At 41.8% G+C, this 20,091-nt stretch overlaps 1 protein-coding gene across 1 annotated transcript in view; it reads left to right on the plus strand.

Annotated features, from left to right (window-relative positions):
- Nucleotides 1-20,091, plus strand: part of LOC125453120 (PC3-like endoprotease variant B) — a 1,374,573-nt gene that overhangs the window by 1,298,880 nt on the left and 55,602 nt on the right. Inside the window, exons 15-16 of the mRNA XM_048532258.1 lie at nucleotides 2,751-2,844; nucleotides 8,451-8,636. Of these exons, the coding sequence (XP_048388215.1) occupies nucleotides 2,751-2,844; nucleotides 8,451-8,636 (280 nt within the window). The remainder of the gene's footprint in view (nucleotides 1-2,750; nucleotides 2,845-8,450; nucleotides 8,637-20,091) is intronic.

The raw sequence follows: 20,091 nt of genomic DNA on the forward strand, positions 1-20,091 counted from the left end.
GCAATGGGGATGTTGTACTTTTTCAAAGAGGTTTTGAGGGTGTCAAGTATTTCCTTTGCCTTCCTCTTGGCTAATCTGAAAACTGCGTCTTTTTTTCTATTTTTCTGCATTTTCGATCGTAAACTGAAATGGAAAAAGGACTGTTTAAAAAAAAGAGGATTGTGAAAAGGATTGCTGCACTACCAGCAGTTGTTGTGCGAGCTGTTTGCGCAGTTGTTTGTTCAGCCAGTGGGGCAACTTTAGTTGCAGATAAACTATCACCAGAAGTTGTGTGATTCAACTAGAAACAGTGGCTGAATAGTCAGTGGAGTGGTGACCAGTTGGTAACACCTTCTGCCTACTCACATCCTCACTCATCCCAGTTGTTTTAATATGTGTTATTCTTCGAAGTTTTATACCAACTCTTGGGCTATGAGATTGAAAAAACTGTGTGTTTCCTACCTTTATGTAAGCTGTGCACTTTACTTGGGCTTTGATAGTTGCTGAACAATAAATTCACTTTTGTGCAAAAACCCTCATTGTCACCTCAGAAACAATCATCATCAGGTAGTTGCTGTTGGAATTGCACAATTGGGATTTTGTGCCTTTGGTGACTTAAGCCCTGAGTAATCAAACTAGCCTTCCTTAAATCATCCCTGTTTTGTGATGACTTCTCTTTTTCATCATACAAGGTGAGTAGTAAAGGGGTAAATAATGGAGGATAGTACAGAACTCCATGTTACAAAATGATCTGGTTGTCCTGGCACATGAGTCACTAAAATGTTAGTTTGTAAGTCCAGCACGTGATTAGGAAGGCAGATGGAATAATGTTAATTGCAAGGAAAATGGAATATGAAAATAGAGAAGTTTTGCTCCATTTGTTTAGGACATCACGAAGACCACATCTCCCATATAATCTACACTTCTGGTCTTCATACCAAAGGAATAATTATAATTCTAATATCAGGATAAATAATGCAGATTTAGTTACATTAGATTTCAGAATTCAGAAAAGATGTATTTGATTGATTCCTGAGATGACCAAAGATATTCAGCTTAGGTGGATTGGCCATGCTAAATTGCCTATAGTATCTAGGGAGGTGTAGGTTAGGTAGATTAGTCATGGTTACTGCAGATAGGGTAGGGGTCTGAGTGGAATGCTGTTTGGAGGGACAGTGTGGCGTGATTCTGCACAATAGGGATTCTGAAATTATATGATGAGGTTTACTTTTGAAGGTTGGAAATATTGGTTTTATATCTACTGGAATTTAAAAGAATGAGAGGTGATCTTATAGATATGTGTGAGATCTTGAGACAACTTGATTGGGTGTGTGCTGTAGGGTAATTTCCCATTTTGAGAGAGATATCGACAAAGAAACATAGAGTAAAAATGAAAGCTCTTCCATTTAAAATAAAGATGAGAATTAATTTTCAATCTGCACATTAGTGATCTGTAGAATTCTTTTCTGCAGAGAACAGCAGAGGCAGGCACATTGAATGTCTTTTTATACTTTCTTTAAGTAGATTCATGATCAACAAAGAAATCATAGGATATGGGAGTGGACAGGAAATTGGACTTGATACCACATTCAGATTAGCTATGATCTTAACAAATACAGAGCAGAGCTCGAAGGGATGAATGGCTTACTCCAATCCTAATTTGTAAGTTTATATTGAGTCCCTACAGTGTGGAAGCAGGCCATTCAGCCCATGAAGTCTACCCTGACCTTCAGAACCCAATTCCACCCAGCCCTAGCCCCTACCCTATCCCTGTAACCCTTCATTTCCCATGACTAATCCACTTAACTTGCACATCCCTGGACACAATGGGCAATATAGAATGGTCAGTCCACTGAACCTGCACATCTTTGGTCTGTTGGAGGAAACTGGAGCACCTGGCAGAAACCCACGCAGACACAGGGACAATGTGTAGATTCCACATAGACAGTTGCCCGAGGCTGGAATCGAACCCTGGTTCCTGGTTCTGAGAGGCAGTGGCTAACCACTGAGCCACCATGCCACCCTCAGCCATTCAGCCCATTGAGTTTGGAACAACCCTCCAAAGAGCATCCCATCCAGCTTCCTAACCTATCCCTGTAACTCCACATTTGCCATGGCTAAACATTCTTGGACATTTCAGACAATTTAACATGGTCAGTCCACCTAACCTGCATATCTTTGACCTGTGGGATCCTGCCAACATTTCATGCATTTTACCTTTTGCACATAATATCCAGCTCTAAAAGACATCTTTAATCAATTTTGAAGTTGGCATATATAAAATAAGAGAGTGTGGAAATTTAAGGGGACAATAATCTGGAACTGAAACTTGATCACTCCTACAAGTGACCATTATTGTTAATAATGAATCAATACCAACTGACTGGCATTTTGAAATGTAAATGTGCTAGATGAGAGAATGGTGCTGTCATCAGCAGAAAATGATGTGACTAGAATAGGTAACATGAAGCCTCCAATGACTGGAGAATGCATGACTGCAAATGTAATACAGGCCCATCAGATAGCATCCCGAGCAGCAGGTAATTATTGCCTTGACCTGCATCTCACTTTCAAGCCTGTTTCTCTGAAGAGATTAAAAAAAAGACAGAGCATTTGAAAGATTTAAGGAAAAGGCAGGGACACCATCTGACAGTGCGAGATTAATTCTCCCTAAATGACTGAAGAATGCCTTGATGCCTTCATTTAACACTGCTGTTTCTCTAAAATTGTTTTTTTTTCTTTCTTTTCCTCTATTCTGTTGAACCCTCTAGAGCTATTCCCGTGAAAGGCTCTCTGACACTGAATCTAACAACAAATGCGTGCATGGGTACAAGGAATGCAATTGACACACTCGAGCATGTACAGGTGAGAGAGTCACCATCAAACACCATTTTAAGTAATCCGGCAATATGTTATGTCCCAACAAATGAAGCAGTCAGTGGCTGACATATTTTAGTTCATGTCTGGTCAATACGTTTTGTTTCAACATTAATAGATAATTTTGCCATCGTATAATGGCAAAAATTCTATGTTGTCTGTTAATTCTTTGTTGGTTGTACATTGCAGCATTTGGAAACTTGTACAATCCAGTATATTCAGGTTACAGTGACTCATAATGGAAGTCTTTATATGTAACGCAACCAAAATTTGAGAAATTATCCAAAAGACTGCATGTAAAAATAGCCGTTTTGTCAAATTTTCACCGATAGCTTCAGAATGACTGGTTTACCTATCAAATGTTTAGATTAAGGATTTTAAAATTGCCATGACAGCAATCATATTTATTTATAATTATGGCTATGCTCCTTATTTTGGATTGCAGATAAAGAAACCTAATAACTGTAAATTTTGTTTCAATGCAATAGCTGATCCAGTATCTCATATAATTATTGATATAACAATAATAACTTTATTTCAAATCTTTTCATTGGTCTACACAGTGATCAGAATATGAGCTATGAAACTGAACTGTTGTATTTTAATGTGAATTTTTTTTTAAAAATGTTCTTTGAGATATTCTTTAGTTATAGTAACGTGCTGCCCTGGTAAACCATAGTCAAATCCCATTTAGATCTTACAGGATATTGATTGAACCACAAAGGGGTTAATGTTGATCTCAGGAAACCTTAAGCATATACATTGTCCCAGATCTTCCAGTCTCTGGATAGTCTGACAGCAGCTACATGACCACGTATATACCTCAGCGCCCTTCAGAAGTCCCAAATTTGATGGCTCAGTAAGGAATTTCTTCAAGATGTTTGAACTTCCAACAGTTTCCCTTATCCTTGGGACAAATAGACCTAATTTATATTTAACTAGTATGTAGAATCGTAGAATCATAGAATCCCCACAGTGTGGAAACAGGCCATTTGGCCCATCAAGTCCAAACCACCCCTCAGAAGAACACCCACACAGACCTACGCTTTTCAGTGTATGAGTCAGGTGAGGTAAGTGGGGAAGGGATAAGGTGGGAGGGGGGCGCGTAAGGGGCCCGGTGGTGGTTATTAAGGTTAAAAGTAGGATATACAAGGTGTAGAGCTGGATGAACACAGCAGGCCAAGCAGCATCAGAGGATCAGGAAGGCTGACGTTTCGGGCCTAGACCCTTCTTCAGAAGACCTGAAACGTCAGCCTTCCTGCTACTCTGATGCTGCTTGGCCTGCTGTGTTCATCCAGCTCTACACCTTGTATATCTCAGATTCTCCAGCATCTGCAGTTCCTACTGTCTCTGAAAACAAGGTTAAAAGTGGGTTTAGTGGCACTTTACAGCTGGGTAATGTGTCAGAGCATTAGATGGTAGGGTGGCACGTTGGTAAATGGATGGGTGACAGCTCAGTAGTCAGGTTGATTTGAGAGGGGTTTTCAGGTATGGGGGTTCAGATGGTGAGGTCTATTTGGGTTAGGTTGTTAGCAATCAGGGATTCTGTTGCACAGTTAACCAGTAGTTACACATGGTTTTAGTCTATCTAAGACACCCTACAATCCCTGTAACACTGCATTTCCCATGGATAATCCATCTACTGTGCACACTATGGGACAAGTTAGCATGGCCAAACCATCTAACCTGTACATCTTTGGACTGTGGGAAGAAACCAGAGGAAACCCACACAGCCATGGGGAGATTGTGTAAGCTCCACACAGACAGTCACCCCAAGGCTGGGATTGAACCCAGCTCCCTGATGCTGTGATGCAGCAGTGTTAACTAGTGAGCCACTGTGCTGCCCACCTGCCCCGTAGGATGTCTTAGGTAGATTTTTTTTAACCTTATACCTATGTTTAGAGGGGATGTGAGGAAAAGTATTTTCAGCCAGAAGATGGCAAGAATCTGGAACTCACTGCCTATTAGCGTGATAGACGCAGAAACCTTCACAACATTTAAAAAGCATTTAGATGTGCACTTGCAATTCCAATGAATACATGGTTATGAGCCAAGTGCTGGAAAATGAAATTAGAATGGAATCCCTACAGTGTGGAAGCAGGTTATTTGGTCCAGAGAGCATCCCACACAAACCCAACTCCCTACCCCATCCCTGTAACCCTACATTTCCCATGGCTAATCCACCTAGCTTGCAAATCCCTAGAAACTATGGGCAATTTAACCTGGCCAGTCCAAATAACCTGTACGTCATTGGCCTGTTGGAGGAAACATGGGGAGAATGTGCAAACTCCAATTGGTCACATGAGGCAGGAATTGAATCCAGGTCCCTGGTACTGTGAAGCAGCAGTGCTAACCAATGAGCTACTGAACCGCCCTCAATTTAGGTGGTTATTTTTGACCAGCACAGATTCAAAGGGCTGAAGAGCTTTCATTTTTCTGTGCCACAGACTTCTATGACACCACCTGTACTAGAAAGTACAGCCTATCACCTTCATTTGAAATTTGGCACTCAGACTGTGCGATACTCCCATTGAAGTGTCAACGTACTTCATAATTTCAATGCATGGAAAGAAATTTGAATCACAAAAAAAAAAGTCCTCAGGGATAAGAGTGGTCCCACCAGGCTGAGTTTGCACTTGTTATTAGTGCCACAAGCTAATCTAAGTTACGACCTTTCTATTATCTCAGGTTTATCAAAACCGAAGCAACTTCATGCATTACAAGTAATGAAGGTTGAATCAGAAATCAATGCTGATTGTCATAGTTTAGATTGTGACACTTGATTTGTAGAACTAAAATTTATAAGTGTGCATAAACTAACCCAGTTATATATTTACCTTGGAAGGGTTGCATTGCCTTGATGCTATTTGTTAAGTGTGTGGACTTAATATTTATTTTGTTTCCACTGTTGTTGAAACTACAGAAAGAAATCTAATGGCTTCCTAATTGGTCCTATAAAGTCCATTTTCACCAGAGGCAAATCCATAACTATGGAGGCATCAGCAGACTATTTTATCCATAAAGTGCCCTCACTGAGTGATGCCTTGGTAAAACAATTGGCTGGCACCTTCATGGTTACAAGATTGACTCTTTGATGAAGCTGAATTCAATGTTGCAATCATACGTGAGGTTTGTCAGTGTTCTCAGCAGTACACTTAACATAATGGTTCTACTGGTGTTCAAATGTAGGATAATTATATGTTGTTTGATGCAGTATACTCATTTTGATGGTAATAGTGACAAGAGATTGAGCTTGAGCACATGTTAAGGCAGTCCGCGTGAACCTATGCTGACACAAGTTTTCTATCTCCAGCACAGTGCATTTGAAGTACACTGCCTGTCCTAAAGCTACTGTTCTGGAGTGAGAAGTGGTTTAAATGGTGAAAATTACAAGCCCTGGAGAATTGAATGCTTTCCAGGTTAGCAAAGGCAAATTGCAGGTTAAAGCTGGCATCTACACTGTTCTAACATGGGACTATTTTCCACTGATGTACCTGCAGTGGGGAATCACATCCACTCTTGCTGCTCGAGATAGACAGCATGTCTGTGTCCATTACTTGATAAGAATATTCTCTGCCACTGACCCATACTCAGAAAATTACATCTGCTGCCAACACCAACCTCAGGAAAAAAAAACAACTGCACCAGAATGGCATTACTGATCGTTGACACATTTTGAAGTGAAGATTCATTTCTGAGGTCCGGTAGAAACAGACGGTAGTGGCTTAGTCACTGAATGTATACAGCAATATTAGGTGTGGTGTATGACGGCCAATTCCATATCATTTTGTCCTGCTGCTTTGAATAATACTTATTTCTTCAATGTAATGTTGGTACACTACATCCTTGACTACCAAGAACCAGGGTGCATCCCTGCAAACACATTTTCTAACTGGCAGAAACATTCTATTGTTATTCTATCATTTTGTGGTTTAACAGGTAAGAATTGAAAGGAATACATAGTGGTGGCATAATGTATTTCTATAGCTGTATTTCCAGATATCTGATCACCGACATTCTGATGTCAACAGTTCCCATGGGATTTTCAGAGTTAGTTCTGTTGAAATCCCTCGAAAATTTTAGTAGGTTTTTTTTCTAGCATTGCAACTTGTAAAGAAAGAATGTTTGCACTGAATGGAGTTGAAGCCTCCAAGTGATCGAGCAAAACATTCGTATCCCCTCCCACTCGCCCCAGCCCTCAGGAGCTTACATGAGTCTTTGAAGCAAAGCAGTGAGCCATACTGGTCCCTGTGAGCTGGTCCTCATTAAGATGAGACCTTAAGACTAATTTCAGGAAATCCTCAGACTGACCTCTGATACTCTGTAGTTACTGCACCGTTTACCACCTGTATTCGGGCTTTTCTAGCTTCTATACAAGGAGATATTGAATAGTATTGCAGTACCAAGATGCATAATGGTTCTTTGGTATTGCATTGGCTTCAGATGGGATAATTTTGCTTCACCACTAAACCCCCATCATGAATGCATGTCAGTTCAGATGACGTAGCAAATCAGACTGGGACTTGATGTTTGTGCTGGACAACATATGGCATAAATTTACCTTGAGAATAATAATACAACAAAAGAATGAATAAATATAAATCAAAGGTCTCAGAATGTTCAAGGGACACAAGAGTGCCAGGATATTGTTTATCAACTTTTTGGATTTGGCTTTCACATATGAAGATAGAAGTTCTACTTGACAGGTTGAATGGTAACATTCTGAGTTATCTGTAATGGTAATTCAACTTACAAGATCCAGTTAAATTTGTTAAGAATCCAGACAAAACCACCAATTAGTACAATCTTAGTAGTAAATAGCAATGTGTTTTTTTAGAATCCACAAACCTAAATATTCAGCAAACCAATGAAGCCCATAAAGTTCATTGTTTACATCAAAATAATTTTACTGACCAAAAATCAAAGAACATAAGTATCACAAATACTCTTCAACTTAAATGGTTAGTTCCATGAATGACATTAAAAGTATACTTGATATAGTTATTTGTTTTATAACCCAAATTTGTCTCACAGATTTCCACACCCATTTGACTTACCCTCTCAAAGTTCAAATCAGATACTTATTAAAACTTGAAAGATTGATCTGTTGGTCTTTTAAGGATGGAGATTTCTTGGACTTAGTTCTGGATTATTTTTATTTCTTTCCCACTTACATTCTTAAAATCTCTCATGAAGGGATTGACTTCTCAACTCCTTCCTTCCAAAAGCATTTGGGCCATCACGAATTGACACAAGTCATTAATCATTTAGACGTTGCTGGTATGAATGCTTTACACACATAGCAAATCCTTTTGTCTTCAGCATCTTCCAGTATTGAGTCACCATTGGGGTTTCTTTCTCCATAGAGCGAGAGGACTGGCGGTGGTTTCACCTTAGCATCACCACATCACAGGCAAGGCAAGAGGTTGAGAAGGAGAGTCCTTCATGGTAACATCAGCCAATAACAACTGGGCCCACATAGTTGGCATCACAGTGCATCACAAACCAACCGTCCAGACAACTGAATTAACGGACCCCTAGTGTTGAGAAGACTGCACTGTCACTTTTTGTAAATGCTTTTAATTTTTTTTCAGGTGACTGTCACCCTATCAAGCATCTGTCGTGGTGATCTTGAAATTTCTGTCATCTCTCCATTTGGTACTAAATCAAAGCTTCTTGCAGTCCGTTCCAACGATAATAGCCAAGCAGGACTAAAAAACTGGACATTCATGAGTGTCCATTTCTGGGGGGAGAAACCTGATGGAGTATGGATTCTTACAGTGAGTACATTTTTATTCTTATACTTATCTTGTTGATCTTCAAAATCTTCCTATGCAGCCATGGCATTGAGCATTAACCCTCTCACCTTCCCTTAACGATAGTAACTTGTTTCATCGGTTAAAATAAGAACTTGAATTTATATAGCAGTCCACCATTCACAAACCACAAGTCTGAAGTAGGATAGAATACTCTGCACTGGCCTGGATGGGAGCAGCTCCAACAACATTCAAGAAAAACGACAACATCCAGGATAAATTGTAGGGTCAACTACCTCAAGTTCGGCCTCCAAGCTGTGCACCATCATGACTTGGGACCACATTGCTATTCCTTCACTGTTGCTGGGTCAAAATCTTGGAACTCTCTTCCTAGCAGCATTATGGGTATACCTACACATGATGGACTACAGTGGTTCAAGAAGGCAGTTCATCACCATTTTCTCAAGGACATTTAGGGGTGGTCAATAAATGATGGCCGGAAATATCTACATCCTGTGAATGAACAAGCAAAAGGTAAAAAGCTGAGGTTGAACTTCCTTTATTTATTTTCTGTGCCATAGGGTTAGTATTTTTTTTCAGCTTTTTCATTTATTTAATACCCAACAGCTACATTTTTGTGATCTTCGACGTTCAATAATGTCTAGCTTTTCACCATTTCATGGTGACTCAGTGGTTAGCTCTGCTGAGACCTGGGTTCAATTCCACTTTCAGGCTACTGTTTGTGTGGAGTTATATGTGCACCTTCTGCCTGTGTGGATTTTCTCTGGGTACTCCAGCTTCCTCCCACAGCCCAGAGGTATACAGGTTAGTTGGATTGGCCATGCTAAATTGCCCATAGCGTCAAGGGGTGTAAGAGCTTGGTGGATCAGCCATGGGAAATGCAGGGTTATAGGGATAAGGTACAGGGTTGGGCTGGGTGAGATGCTCTTTGGAGAGTTGGTCTGAATGGCCTGCTTCCACACTGTAGGGGTTCTATGATAATTATTATTTGGATCTGTCCACCAGAATAAGTAATTCACTATGCTGCTGAGGTTACCAGATTGTACACCACTGAAACTACCAGAGTATGCCAGCACTGGAGCTCCCAGGCTGCTCAGCTCTGCCACTGTTTAATGAACAAACTTAACTCAACACTTTAAGCAGAGCAACTATACTATTTAGCATTGCCCACAACAACAAAATAAAATTAAATGAGAGACCTTTGGAATACCTTAATTGGAACTTTTAAAAAATCATAAATGATTAGTCTACATGAGAGGGGGTGGTGGAATGAGGTATTATGTATGCTTGATTGTTTCAGCAGCTTATGAAACTGCTGAAGGTTGCAAGTAGACCAAGTTATCATTTTACCACATAGCAATTAAAGCAATACTGACTTAATTGAAAAATTGCAGTATGTAATTCATTTATTTCCAGATACACAATGAAATAACAGAAGTTCCCCTGGAATACATTATTGTATTGTGTGTCAAAAATGATATTTTCCTTTTTCCCATTTCAGAACGGAATGAAGGTCTTTCCATTTTAAAAACACTTCATCAGCTACACTCTTAAAAATTCATTAATACAGCATATAATTAACATCCTTTAAAAACATTCTTTATTAAATGTTTAATTAACTTAAAATCTAAAAATATCTTTCAACTGCACAAAAGATACTTGTGATTTAAAGGCACTGAAAGTGCTGAAAGCATTGTGATAAAACAAATCGATGCTGGGGTTTACAAGTTCGTTAGTGTGAGAAAGCTTAAATAACATGCTGAATTATCCCGTGTCTGTGAATATATCACAGATATTAATCTAGCTGCTTTGTAACCATCATCTGAGCCTGGAGAGTGGATTGCCACTGGAGTCACTGACATGTCTTTATTTTTTAAATAATATGTACCAGCCAATTTTTCTCAAACCAACACGGAAGAATTGCTTGGTGCAAAGACCCACAGCCAACTCAGTTATCAGAACCATAACTATCTAATCAGATTAGAAGTACATATTATGGCTGAGGAAAAAATGGCTCAGTAACACCACTCTGTCAGATCCAGAAACATCAAAAGTATCATTCAGACATTTTTCAGCAACTACCCATGTGACATATCGAGACTTAGATGGTTATGTGATGCATGTGCAGGAAGTAGAGATGGATTGTGTTGCTGAATTGTGCCAGCTCTCTGGGGGAGTTCTGGGAGACATTCTGAAGCAAGGTCAAACCTAGGAGCAGGGCTTTCAGCCTTGGAAATGAAACCCAAACTGTGAATGTAAAACAGTGACAGATGCTGATTAGATGACAAATGGCCATCACAGGTAATGTTAGCATCCTCAATTAACCACTCCTCAATGAGGGTCCCACTCCCCATGAATGCAATTTAAAGGGACCTCTTGAGGCTTCAAATGATTTGCTTTTCACTTTCCTTTGCTGCTGCATAACGAATGGAAATGCTGTGCACAATGTTTTTGAAGGAGTTTGGAAAGCTTCGGGATTTACGAAGAAGTTGCACTGGAGTTGGGTGAGGAAGGGCTAGAAAGCCTGCCAGTTACATAAAAATTGAGTTACTATGTTCTCGGACTGCAGCATAACTTGGGGAGAGAGCGCAGGCAGCTGAAAAGACAAGATGACCAAAGCGGGAAGGGGGAAGAAATGCAGTCGAATAGAAGACTGGACCAACACCACTACTACCCAGTCTTTCAAAAGTACTACATGAGGTGGTCACAATTCACCAAGTTGGTGCTCACTGAGCTGTGCCACCTTCTGTGACTGAGCCAAAGCCACAAACCAAGACAAAAGACATTGCCAGCAACCATGAAAATCATCATGGCCAATTTCTATGCTAAAAAACTTTTCTGCATGGGAGCAGGTGATATTTCTGGCATTTCAATGTTCACCCTGCATCACTATATTGATATTATGACAGAAATTCTGTACAGGAGCAGAGAGATCTTCACAATCTACTCTCTTACTTCAGGAGCAGAGGAAATAGGTATTTGGCTTCACCAAGCTACATGGGAACCATTGACTGTATGCATGTGGCTCTGTGGGTCACAGTCTAATGGAGAGATATGCTGTACCCATAAGGACTAGTACTCCATTATCTTGCAGTTGGTGTGCACCTTACCAGGAGAATCTTGTTGATGAATATCAGCTATCCCACCAGCAACCAAGATACAGTGATCATATGCCATTTCCCAAAATTGTTGGGCCACGATGTCAAAATAGAAGTTGCTTACTGATGTTTGTCACCTTCTACCAATCACAAGTGGCAGCCTCACTATGACAGCTGAGCTTCTAGCAAAAACAGGAAGCAAACCATCAGCACCCTGAACTGTGCCAGGAGCACAGGTAGACACCATTATTCACTGCAGTAAGTCTTCATGTTTACAGTGGTCTGCTACTTTTTACTACAAAACACACAGAGGGCACTTCACACAGAGGAGGAAGAACAGGAAAAGGAGGATGAAGAAAAAGAAGAAAGGAAAGCGAGGATGAGCAGTTATCTGGGACCCATTCACTGCAGACAGACCGTGTATGAGTGGAGTCTATTTTATCTCCACTTTCATACCCATATTTTGGCAGTTTCAAGTTTTAAAGCCTTTAGCAGTTGACCATAGTTGAATGTGATTGCTAAAGTCATGATGTCAAAGCTACTGCCAAAAAAAACCATTCCGTGCCAACTTTATCCAACAAAAACTGCAAACTGAACTGTGCACTCTAATTCAGTCTTATGTTGCTTGTTCTGTGGATGTCGGTGCCTCGCGTCATGTTCCTATGCAGTCATACTCCTGTGGCTGCAAGAAAGCTGGTGGGATCTTGCTACCTTTTACTGGAGGAGACTGCAGGTGGCTTGGCAGGACAGACTTAGGATCCTGTGGGCTTTATCTGCCCAGCTTTGGACTGTACTGCCTTGACATGGATGGTAGTACTCTAGGCTGATTGTTGACAGACAACAGCAAGAGCGTTGACAGACAACAGCAAGAGCATTGACAGACTGGCACTGTTGGACTATGGAGCCTGCCATCCTGAGAAGGTACAGCAGGTTTGTGTAGCATGGAACCACTAGCACTTGGTTGGGCAGCACCTCATTGATACTAGTAATCTACTGGAGCTATTTGCAATTGCTGAGAGCCTGAAGGTACCATTGTACAGTAGTATCCACAGTGATGGTGTGAGTAGTCTGAGCGTCTATTGCACTAAGTTGTGCTGGCATGTTGTGGTAACTAAACCTACACCTCCCTCTCATCATCCTGTCTCTGAGATTCAGCTCGAACCCATCTAGGTGGAGAAAGTGACAGACTGACAACACTTTTCATTGCTTATTGTAATGTTGGTAAGTTTACAAACTATGCTTACCTTTTAGAATAATTAAAGACCTACAAACAAACACACAAATACTCTGCTCCTTTCCTGAAGTTCATTCAGTTTCATAGCTACGAGTCCCTGAGAGCTCATTGTTTTTTGTCTATTTTGTAATAATAGACAAGATGACCAAAGAGGGAAGAGGGAAGAAGCATATGTTCAGTTCAGCTGCTACCGCTATACTGAAAAGCACATTCTTTAAAAACTTAAAACTCATACCCATAACATATTTGGCATTGTTACACATTATTGAACAGGCTATTAACATTTAACTACAGTTTTGATGGGAGATTATCCTGGTTATGTCAGTTTTGTTTTACTCTCAAATCTCTCCAGGATTAGCATTTGCAAGGAATGTGGGGCCTTTTCAGATGAGCAGCTCCTAATCAGTAGAAGTACAACTAAATAGTTTGTACGTGCCTCCTAATTGTGTGTTTGTTGCCTGTGCACTAAAAATGTCAAGCAGTATGTGCATGACAAGTTCTCCATATACAATATACAAATCTAAGAGTTTTGCCAATTTCTGAAAATTCCCTGTCACAAATAGCTTTTACCCTTAAATGTTGGCTTCTTTTAAACTGAATGGATTTTTGATGAATGACCATTTACAATGTCAACAAGCAAATTTTCATAACCTCAGTCTGAGCTTCCATAAGACCTTAAGATGTAGGACCAGAATTGGGCCAATCAGCCCATCGAGTGTGCTACATTGAATCATGGCTGATATGTTTCTCAACTCCATCCTCCTACCTTCTGCTGTAAACTTTGATCTTCTTAACAATCAAGAATCTACCTATCTCTGTCTTAAATAGACTCAGTGACTTGGCCTCCACAACCTTCTATGGCAATGAGTTCCATGGATTCACTAAGCTCTGGCTGAAGAAATTTCTCCTTATCTCATTTCTAAAGGGTTGTTTTCTTCACTCTGAGGCTATGCCCTAGTCTCGCCTACAAGTGGAAATAGCTTCTCCACAGCCACTCTATCCAGGCCTCTCAGTGTTCTGTAGGTTTCACCCAACTCCGCCCCCCCCTCCCCCGCCAACCTTCTAAATTCCGTTGAGTATATCTCTGGTGTCCTCAACTGCTCTGCATATAACAAGTCCTTCATCCTGATGATTATTCTTATTAAACTCTTCTGGGCCCCTTCCCAGGCCAGCACATTCTTCTGTCGATATAGGGCTGAAATAATTTCACAATATTCTACACATGTCTGACCAAAGCCTTCTACAGCCCCAGCAATATGCCCCTGCTCTTGTATTCTAGCCTTCTTGAAATGAATGCTAACATTACATGTACATTCCTACCAGCTAACTGAACTGAATTTACCTTTAAGGGAGTCCTGAATTAGGACTCCTAAGTCTCTTTGTGCTTCAGATTTCCGAAGCTTTTCCCCATTTGGAAAATAGTCTACACCTCTGTTCTTCCTACCAAAGTGCAGAGTATCACATTTTCCCACATTGTATTCCATCTGGCACTTCTTTGCCCACTGTCCTGCCCTGTCCAAGCCTTTCTGCAGTCTCCCTGCCTCCTCAACACTACCTGCCCTTCTACTTTGTGTCATTTACAAATTTAACAACAATGCCCTCATCCAGTTCCTTCATCCAGATTAGATTAGATTATATTAGATTCCCTACAGTGTGGAAACAGGCCCTTCGGCTCAACAAGTCCACACAGCCCCTTGGAGCATCCTACCCATATCCAACCCCATACCCCTATAACCCACACACCCCTGAACACTACAGGCAATTTAGCATGGCCGATCCACCTAGCCTGCACATCTTTGGACTGTGGGAGGAAACCGGAGCACCCGGAGGAAACCCACGCAGACAGGGGGAGAATGTGCACACTCCACACAGACAGTTACCCGAGGCTGGAATTGAACTCGGCTCCCTGGCGCTGTGAGACTGCGGTGCTAATCACTGAGCCACTGTGCCGCCCTCGATTGTTAACGTAAAACATTATTCCCAACACTCACCCCTAAGGAACTCCACTAGTCACCACGTGCCATCCTGAAAAAGATTCCTTTATCCCAACTCCCTGTCTTCTGCCCATCCTCTGTCCATGCCTGTACCTTACCAATAACCCCAATGGATTGTTATCTTATTTAGCAGCTGTCTGTGCAGCACCTTGTCACAGGCTTTCTAGAAAATCAAATTGATCATGTCCACTGGCTCTCCTTTGTCTAACTTGCTTATTACCCCCTGAAAGAATTGTAACAGATTTGTCAGACATGACCTTTCCTTGACATAGCTATGCTGACTCAGTACTATTTGCCAAGCATTTCCAAGTACTCCACAATCTCATCATAAATAATGAACTCAAAAATCATGCCAACAACCAAGGTCAGGCTCATCAATCTATAATTTCCTATCTTCTGCCTCCCTCCCTTCATAAACAGGGGTGTTACATTAATCACTTTCTAGTCCTCTGGGACCCTCCCTGACACCAGTGATTCCTGAATCATCACTGTCAATGCCTGTATGATCTCCTCGTGCTATCTCCTTCAGAATCCTGGGATGTTGTCCATCTAGTCCTGGTGATTTATCCACCTTGAGCCCTTTCAGCTTTGCCAGCACCTTCTCCTTCATGTTGGCCACTACAGTCATTTTTGCCCTCTGACTCTTCTGAAGTTCTGGTATGTTACTGGTGACTTCCACCATGGAAAATGATGCAAATAACTACTCAGTTTGTACGCCAAGTTAGAACATAGAACATAGAACATGGAACATAAAACAGTACAGGCCCTTCGGCCCACGATGTTGTGCCGAACTAATCCTAAGGTCAATCTAACCTCCACCCTACCTTATACTATCATCCATATGCCTACCTAATAGCTGCTTAAATGCCCCTAATGAGGCTGACTCCACAACACACTCCAGCAATGCACTCCACACCCCTATGACACTCTGTGTGAAGAGTCTACGTCTGATGTCTCCCCTATCTGTACCTCCACTCACTTTAAAAGTATGCCCCCTCATAATAGCCACCTCCACCCTAGGGAAAAGCCTCTGGCTATCTACTCTATCTATACCTCTGATCATTTTGCACACCTCTATCAAGTCACCTCTCATCCTTTGTCGTTCTAAAGAGAAAAGCCCTGGCTCTTTGCAACATTCTGGTAAAACTCCTCTGTACCTTTTCCAACATCTTTCCTGTAATGAGTCGATAGAGCTGGACACAATACACCAGATGTGGCTGAACCAGGCTTTGGTATAGTTAACCCTCAAATTTCAACTTCTCCCCACTTAATGCATTTTTACTTGTCCTCTGCTCTTTTGAAGGTTTCCGAAGCCTCCAGCTTCCCACAACCTTTCACCCATTGTAAACTTTCTATTTTGCTTTTATGCTGTCCTGACCTCCCTTGTCAACATTGGTTGCTTCACCATCCCCTTAGTATGCTTCCCCTTGCTCCAGATGAAATTCTGTTGTACTCCTTCCCAACTGAGCACCAAAGTTTCTTGCCATTGCTGCTTCATCATTTTCCCTGCTAGGGTCTCCTTCCAATCAACTCTGGCCAAAGCCTCCCTCATATCTTCGCAGTTACATTGAATCAATAGTAATGCTGTTACATCTAATTCCAGCTTCTCCCTCTCAAACCACAAGGTAAATTCTATCATATTATGACCACTGTTCCCTAGAGGTTCCTTCATGCTAAGCTCCCTAATCAAGTCTGCCTCATTACGCATCACCAAATCCAGAATTGCCTGTTCCCTGGTGAACTCTACCACAAGCTACTCAAAATAAAATCTCATGAACATTCCACAAATTCCTTTTCTTTGGATCTGCTACCAACCTGATTTTCTCACTTCACCTACATGTTAAAGTCCCCCCAATTATTGGAATTGTGTCTTCCTTACATACCTTTTCTATCCCTTGATTTATTTTCTGTCCCACATCCTAAATATTGCTAGTACATTGCTCCCATCCAGGTCATATTTCCTTTTTGGTTCCTCAACTCTACCCACACAGATTCAAAAGAGTGTGCTCCTTCCTTGGTACAGGTGTCAATACCTCATGAACTCTAATCAGTTTCTCCCACATCAATCTTTGAGCCACATGTTGACCACTTTAATCATGTTGACCGTGTGCCAAGTTGATCATGGGTCAGGTAATAATGTGGAGAGGATTACCTTTTTGGTTCTGCTTTTTAACTTTGTCCCTAGCTACTCATATTCCTCAGCAGAACCTATTTCCTCTTTCTACCTGTATCATTGGTACCTACATAGACCGCAGCAACTGGATCTTTCCCCTCCCACTCAAAGTTCCTGCACAACCCAGATGAGATATGCTGAACCAGGCAGGCAACACAGCCTTTGGGACTCTCAATTCGGGCCACAGAGAACAGTGTCTATTCTCCTGGCTATACTATCTCCAATTAAAATTACATTTCTCTTTTCTTCCTCTCTCTTGAATGGCTTCCTGTACCATGGTGCTATGGTTAGTTTGTCCATCGTCCCTACAATCCCCACTCTCATCCATACAGGGAACAAGAATCTCAACCTGTTACACAAGTTCAAGGGCTCAGATTCCCTCAGTATAACTACCCGGATACCTCTGTCTGCTTCGCTCTTAGTCACATCTTCCTGTCCCTGATCACTGATTGAATACAACATAATTAATCTACAGGCTATGCTGCCTCCTGATGTATAGTATTCAGGTAACTCATCCCCTTCTTAATGCGTCACTATGTTTGAACCTCAGATTCCAGCTCATCAAAGCTGAGCATTAAGACGTTTGGTGGCTTCTGTCCGTGTTATAATGGAAGCTAAAATCATAGAATACCCACAGTACAGATAGAGGCCATTCAGTCCATTGATTCAGCACCAACTCTCCAAAGAGCATCCCATCCACACCCACACTATCCCCATAACCCCGCATTAAGCATGGCTAATCCCCCTAGCCTGTGGATGCTAAAGGCAATTAGGCATGGCAAATCCACCTAACCTGCACATCTTTGGCCTTTGGGAGGAAACTGGAGGACCCAGAGGAAACCAAATCAGACATGGACTACTCACACAGACTACTGGGTCCTCATTCACTTCTGTGGAGTTGGCCGCCTCTTTCTGAATGGGCTGTAAAGCTCTGTGAGAAACCAATGTGCCAGATTGGACTGACTCCTCCACATTCCTTGGCAGGAGTGACAGTTGGTTGTGTGGCAGGTCTTCCCACTTGCCAAACATTTTTAGTGTGTAGGCCCATGAGATTTCTTCTGCACATCACCTTATCTGGATCTCCTGCAGCAGAAATCAGCAGCATTTTTTTGCTTTTTGGCACACTGGCATACACTTTGTTGTTTCCTGCCCTGACTGCTATGATGTTAGAGTGTGATTTGGATATTTAACATATAATCATATATTTTAGAATTTGGATATTAAGCTAGTGACATGTGAGCTTTAGATGTGTAAGTAAGAAAATTTAATCATTAACTTGTCAATGTTTCTAGAACAAATTATTTTTTTAACCAGAATGAGAGGGTTTGTTACTGGAGTAGTAATGGAAATTTGCTTGCTTTTGGAAATATCTACAAGTGGACAGAGTTAACATGAAGGAACAGAAGCCTAAACAGAATCCCTCTCGTCCTCACGTACACCCCACCAACCTCCAGATCCAATACATCATCCTCCGACACTTCCGCCATCTACAATCCGACCCCACCACCGAAGACATTTTTCCCTCCCCATCCTTATCTGCTTTCCGGAGGGACCACTCTCTCCATGACTCCCTTGTCCGCTTCTCACTCCCTTCCAGCCCCACCACACCTGGCAGTTTTCCCTGCAACTGCAGGAAGTGCTACACCTGCCCCTACACCTCCTCCCTCACCTCCATCCCAGGCCCCAAGAAGACTCTCCACATCAAGCAGATGTTCACATGGACATCTGCTAATGTGGTATACTGCATCCACTGTTCCCGTTGTGGCCTCCTCTACATCAAGGAAACCAAGCGGAGGCTTGGGGACCACTTTGCAGAACACCTACACTTGGTTCGCAATAAACAACTGCACCTCCTAGTCGCGAACCATTTCAACTCCCCCTCCCATTCCCCAGATGAGATGTCCATCATGGGCCTTCTGCAGTGCCACAACAATGCAACCCGAAGGTTGTAGGAACAGCAACTCATATTCCGCTTGGGAACCCTGCAACCCGATGGTATCAATGTGGACTTCACAAGCTTCAAAATCTTCCCTCCCCCACTGCATCCCAAAACCAGCCCAGCGTGTCCCTGCCTCCCTATCCTGTCCTTCCTTCCACCTATACCCTCCTCCCACCTCAAGCCCCACCTCCATCTCCTACCTACTAACCTCATCCCGCCCCCGTAATCTGTCCATCCTCCCTGGACTGACCGATCTCCTCCCTAACTCCCCACCTACACTCACCTTTACTGGCGCCATCCCTGCCTATTTGATCTGTCTGTCTCCTCTCCACGTATGTTCTCCTCTAACTGTCTTCTATCCGCCTCCCCCTCTCTCCCTATTTATTTCAGAACCCCCATCCCCTCCCCCATTTCTGAAGAAGGGTCTAGGCGCAAAATGTTAGCTTTCCTGCTCCTCTGATGCTGCTTGGCCTGCTGTGTTCGCCTTGCTATGCACCTTGTTATCTCCTATTTTCAGTTTTTTTTTGCATAAGCGAAATGCATGTAAGTTGGAAAGCTTTTGGTTTCAGTTCACAGATGTCCTGGTTGAAACTGGATGTGTGAAACAGTTCTCCTGGAGCAAGGGATAACAAAGTGTGGAGCTAGATGAACAAGAGGCCAAACAGCATCTTGGCCTGCTGTGTTCATCCAACTCCACACTTTGTTATCTCAGATTCTCCAGCATCTGCAGTTCCCATTATCACCTGGAACAAGGAGTTAGTTCAAAAACATTAGAAAAATTAATTAGTGTAAGGGTTTAGTTTGAAATTCTGGATGAGAAATGTTTAGTTAAGACCTTATTTGAAACTGAGAACGTTTGAGGAAGGGCTGTCAAACTCTCGAGACCAGGAATTGAAAGCAACAGTTAAGTCAAATCTACAGATGTGGTTAAGATAGGAATTTGGTCTGGTAACTTATGACTATAAAAAGACATCATTGGAATATATGGAATGTTGTATTTTTACTGCGTGTTTTGAACAC

The sequence above is a fragment of the Stegostoma tigrinum genome, chromosome 6, assembly GCF_030684315.1.
Source record: "Stegostoma tigrinum isolate sSteTig4 chromosome 6, sSteTig4.hap1, whole genome shotgun sequence".
In the NCBI taxonomy this organism is placed as follows: Eukaryota; Metazoa; Chordata; class Chondrichthyes; order Orectolobiformes; family Stegostomatidae; genus Stegostoma; species Stegostoma tigrinum.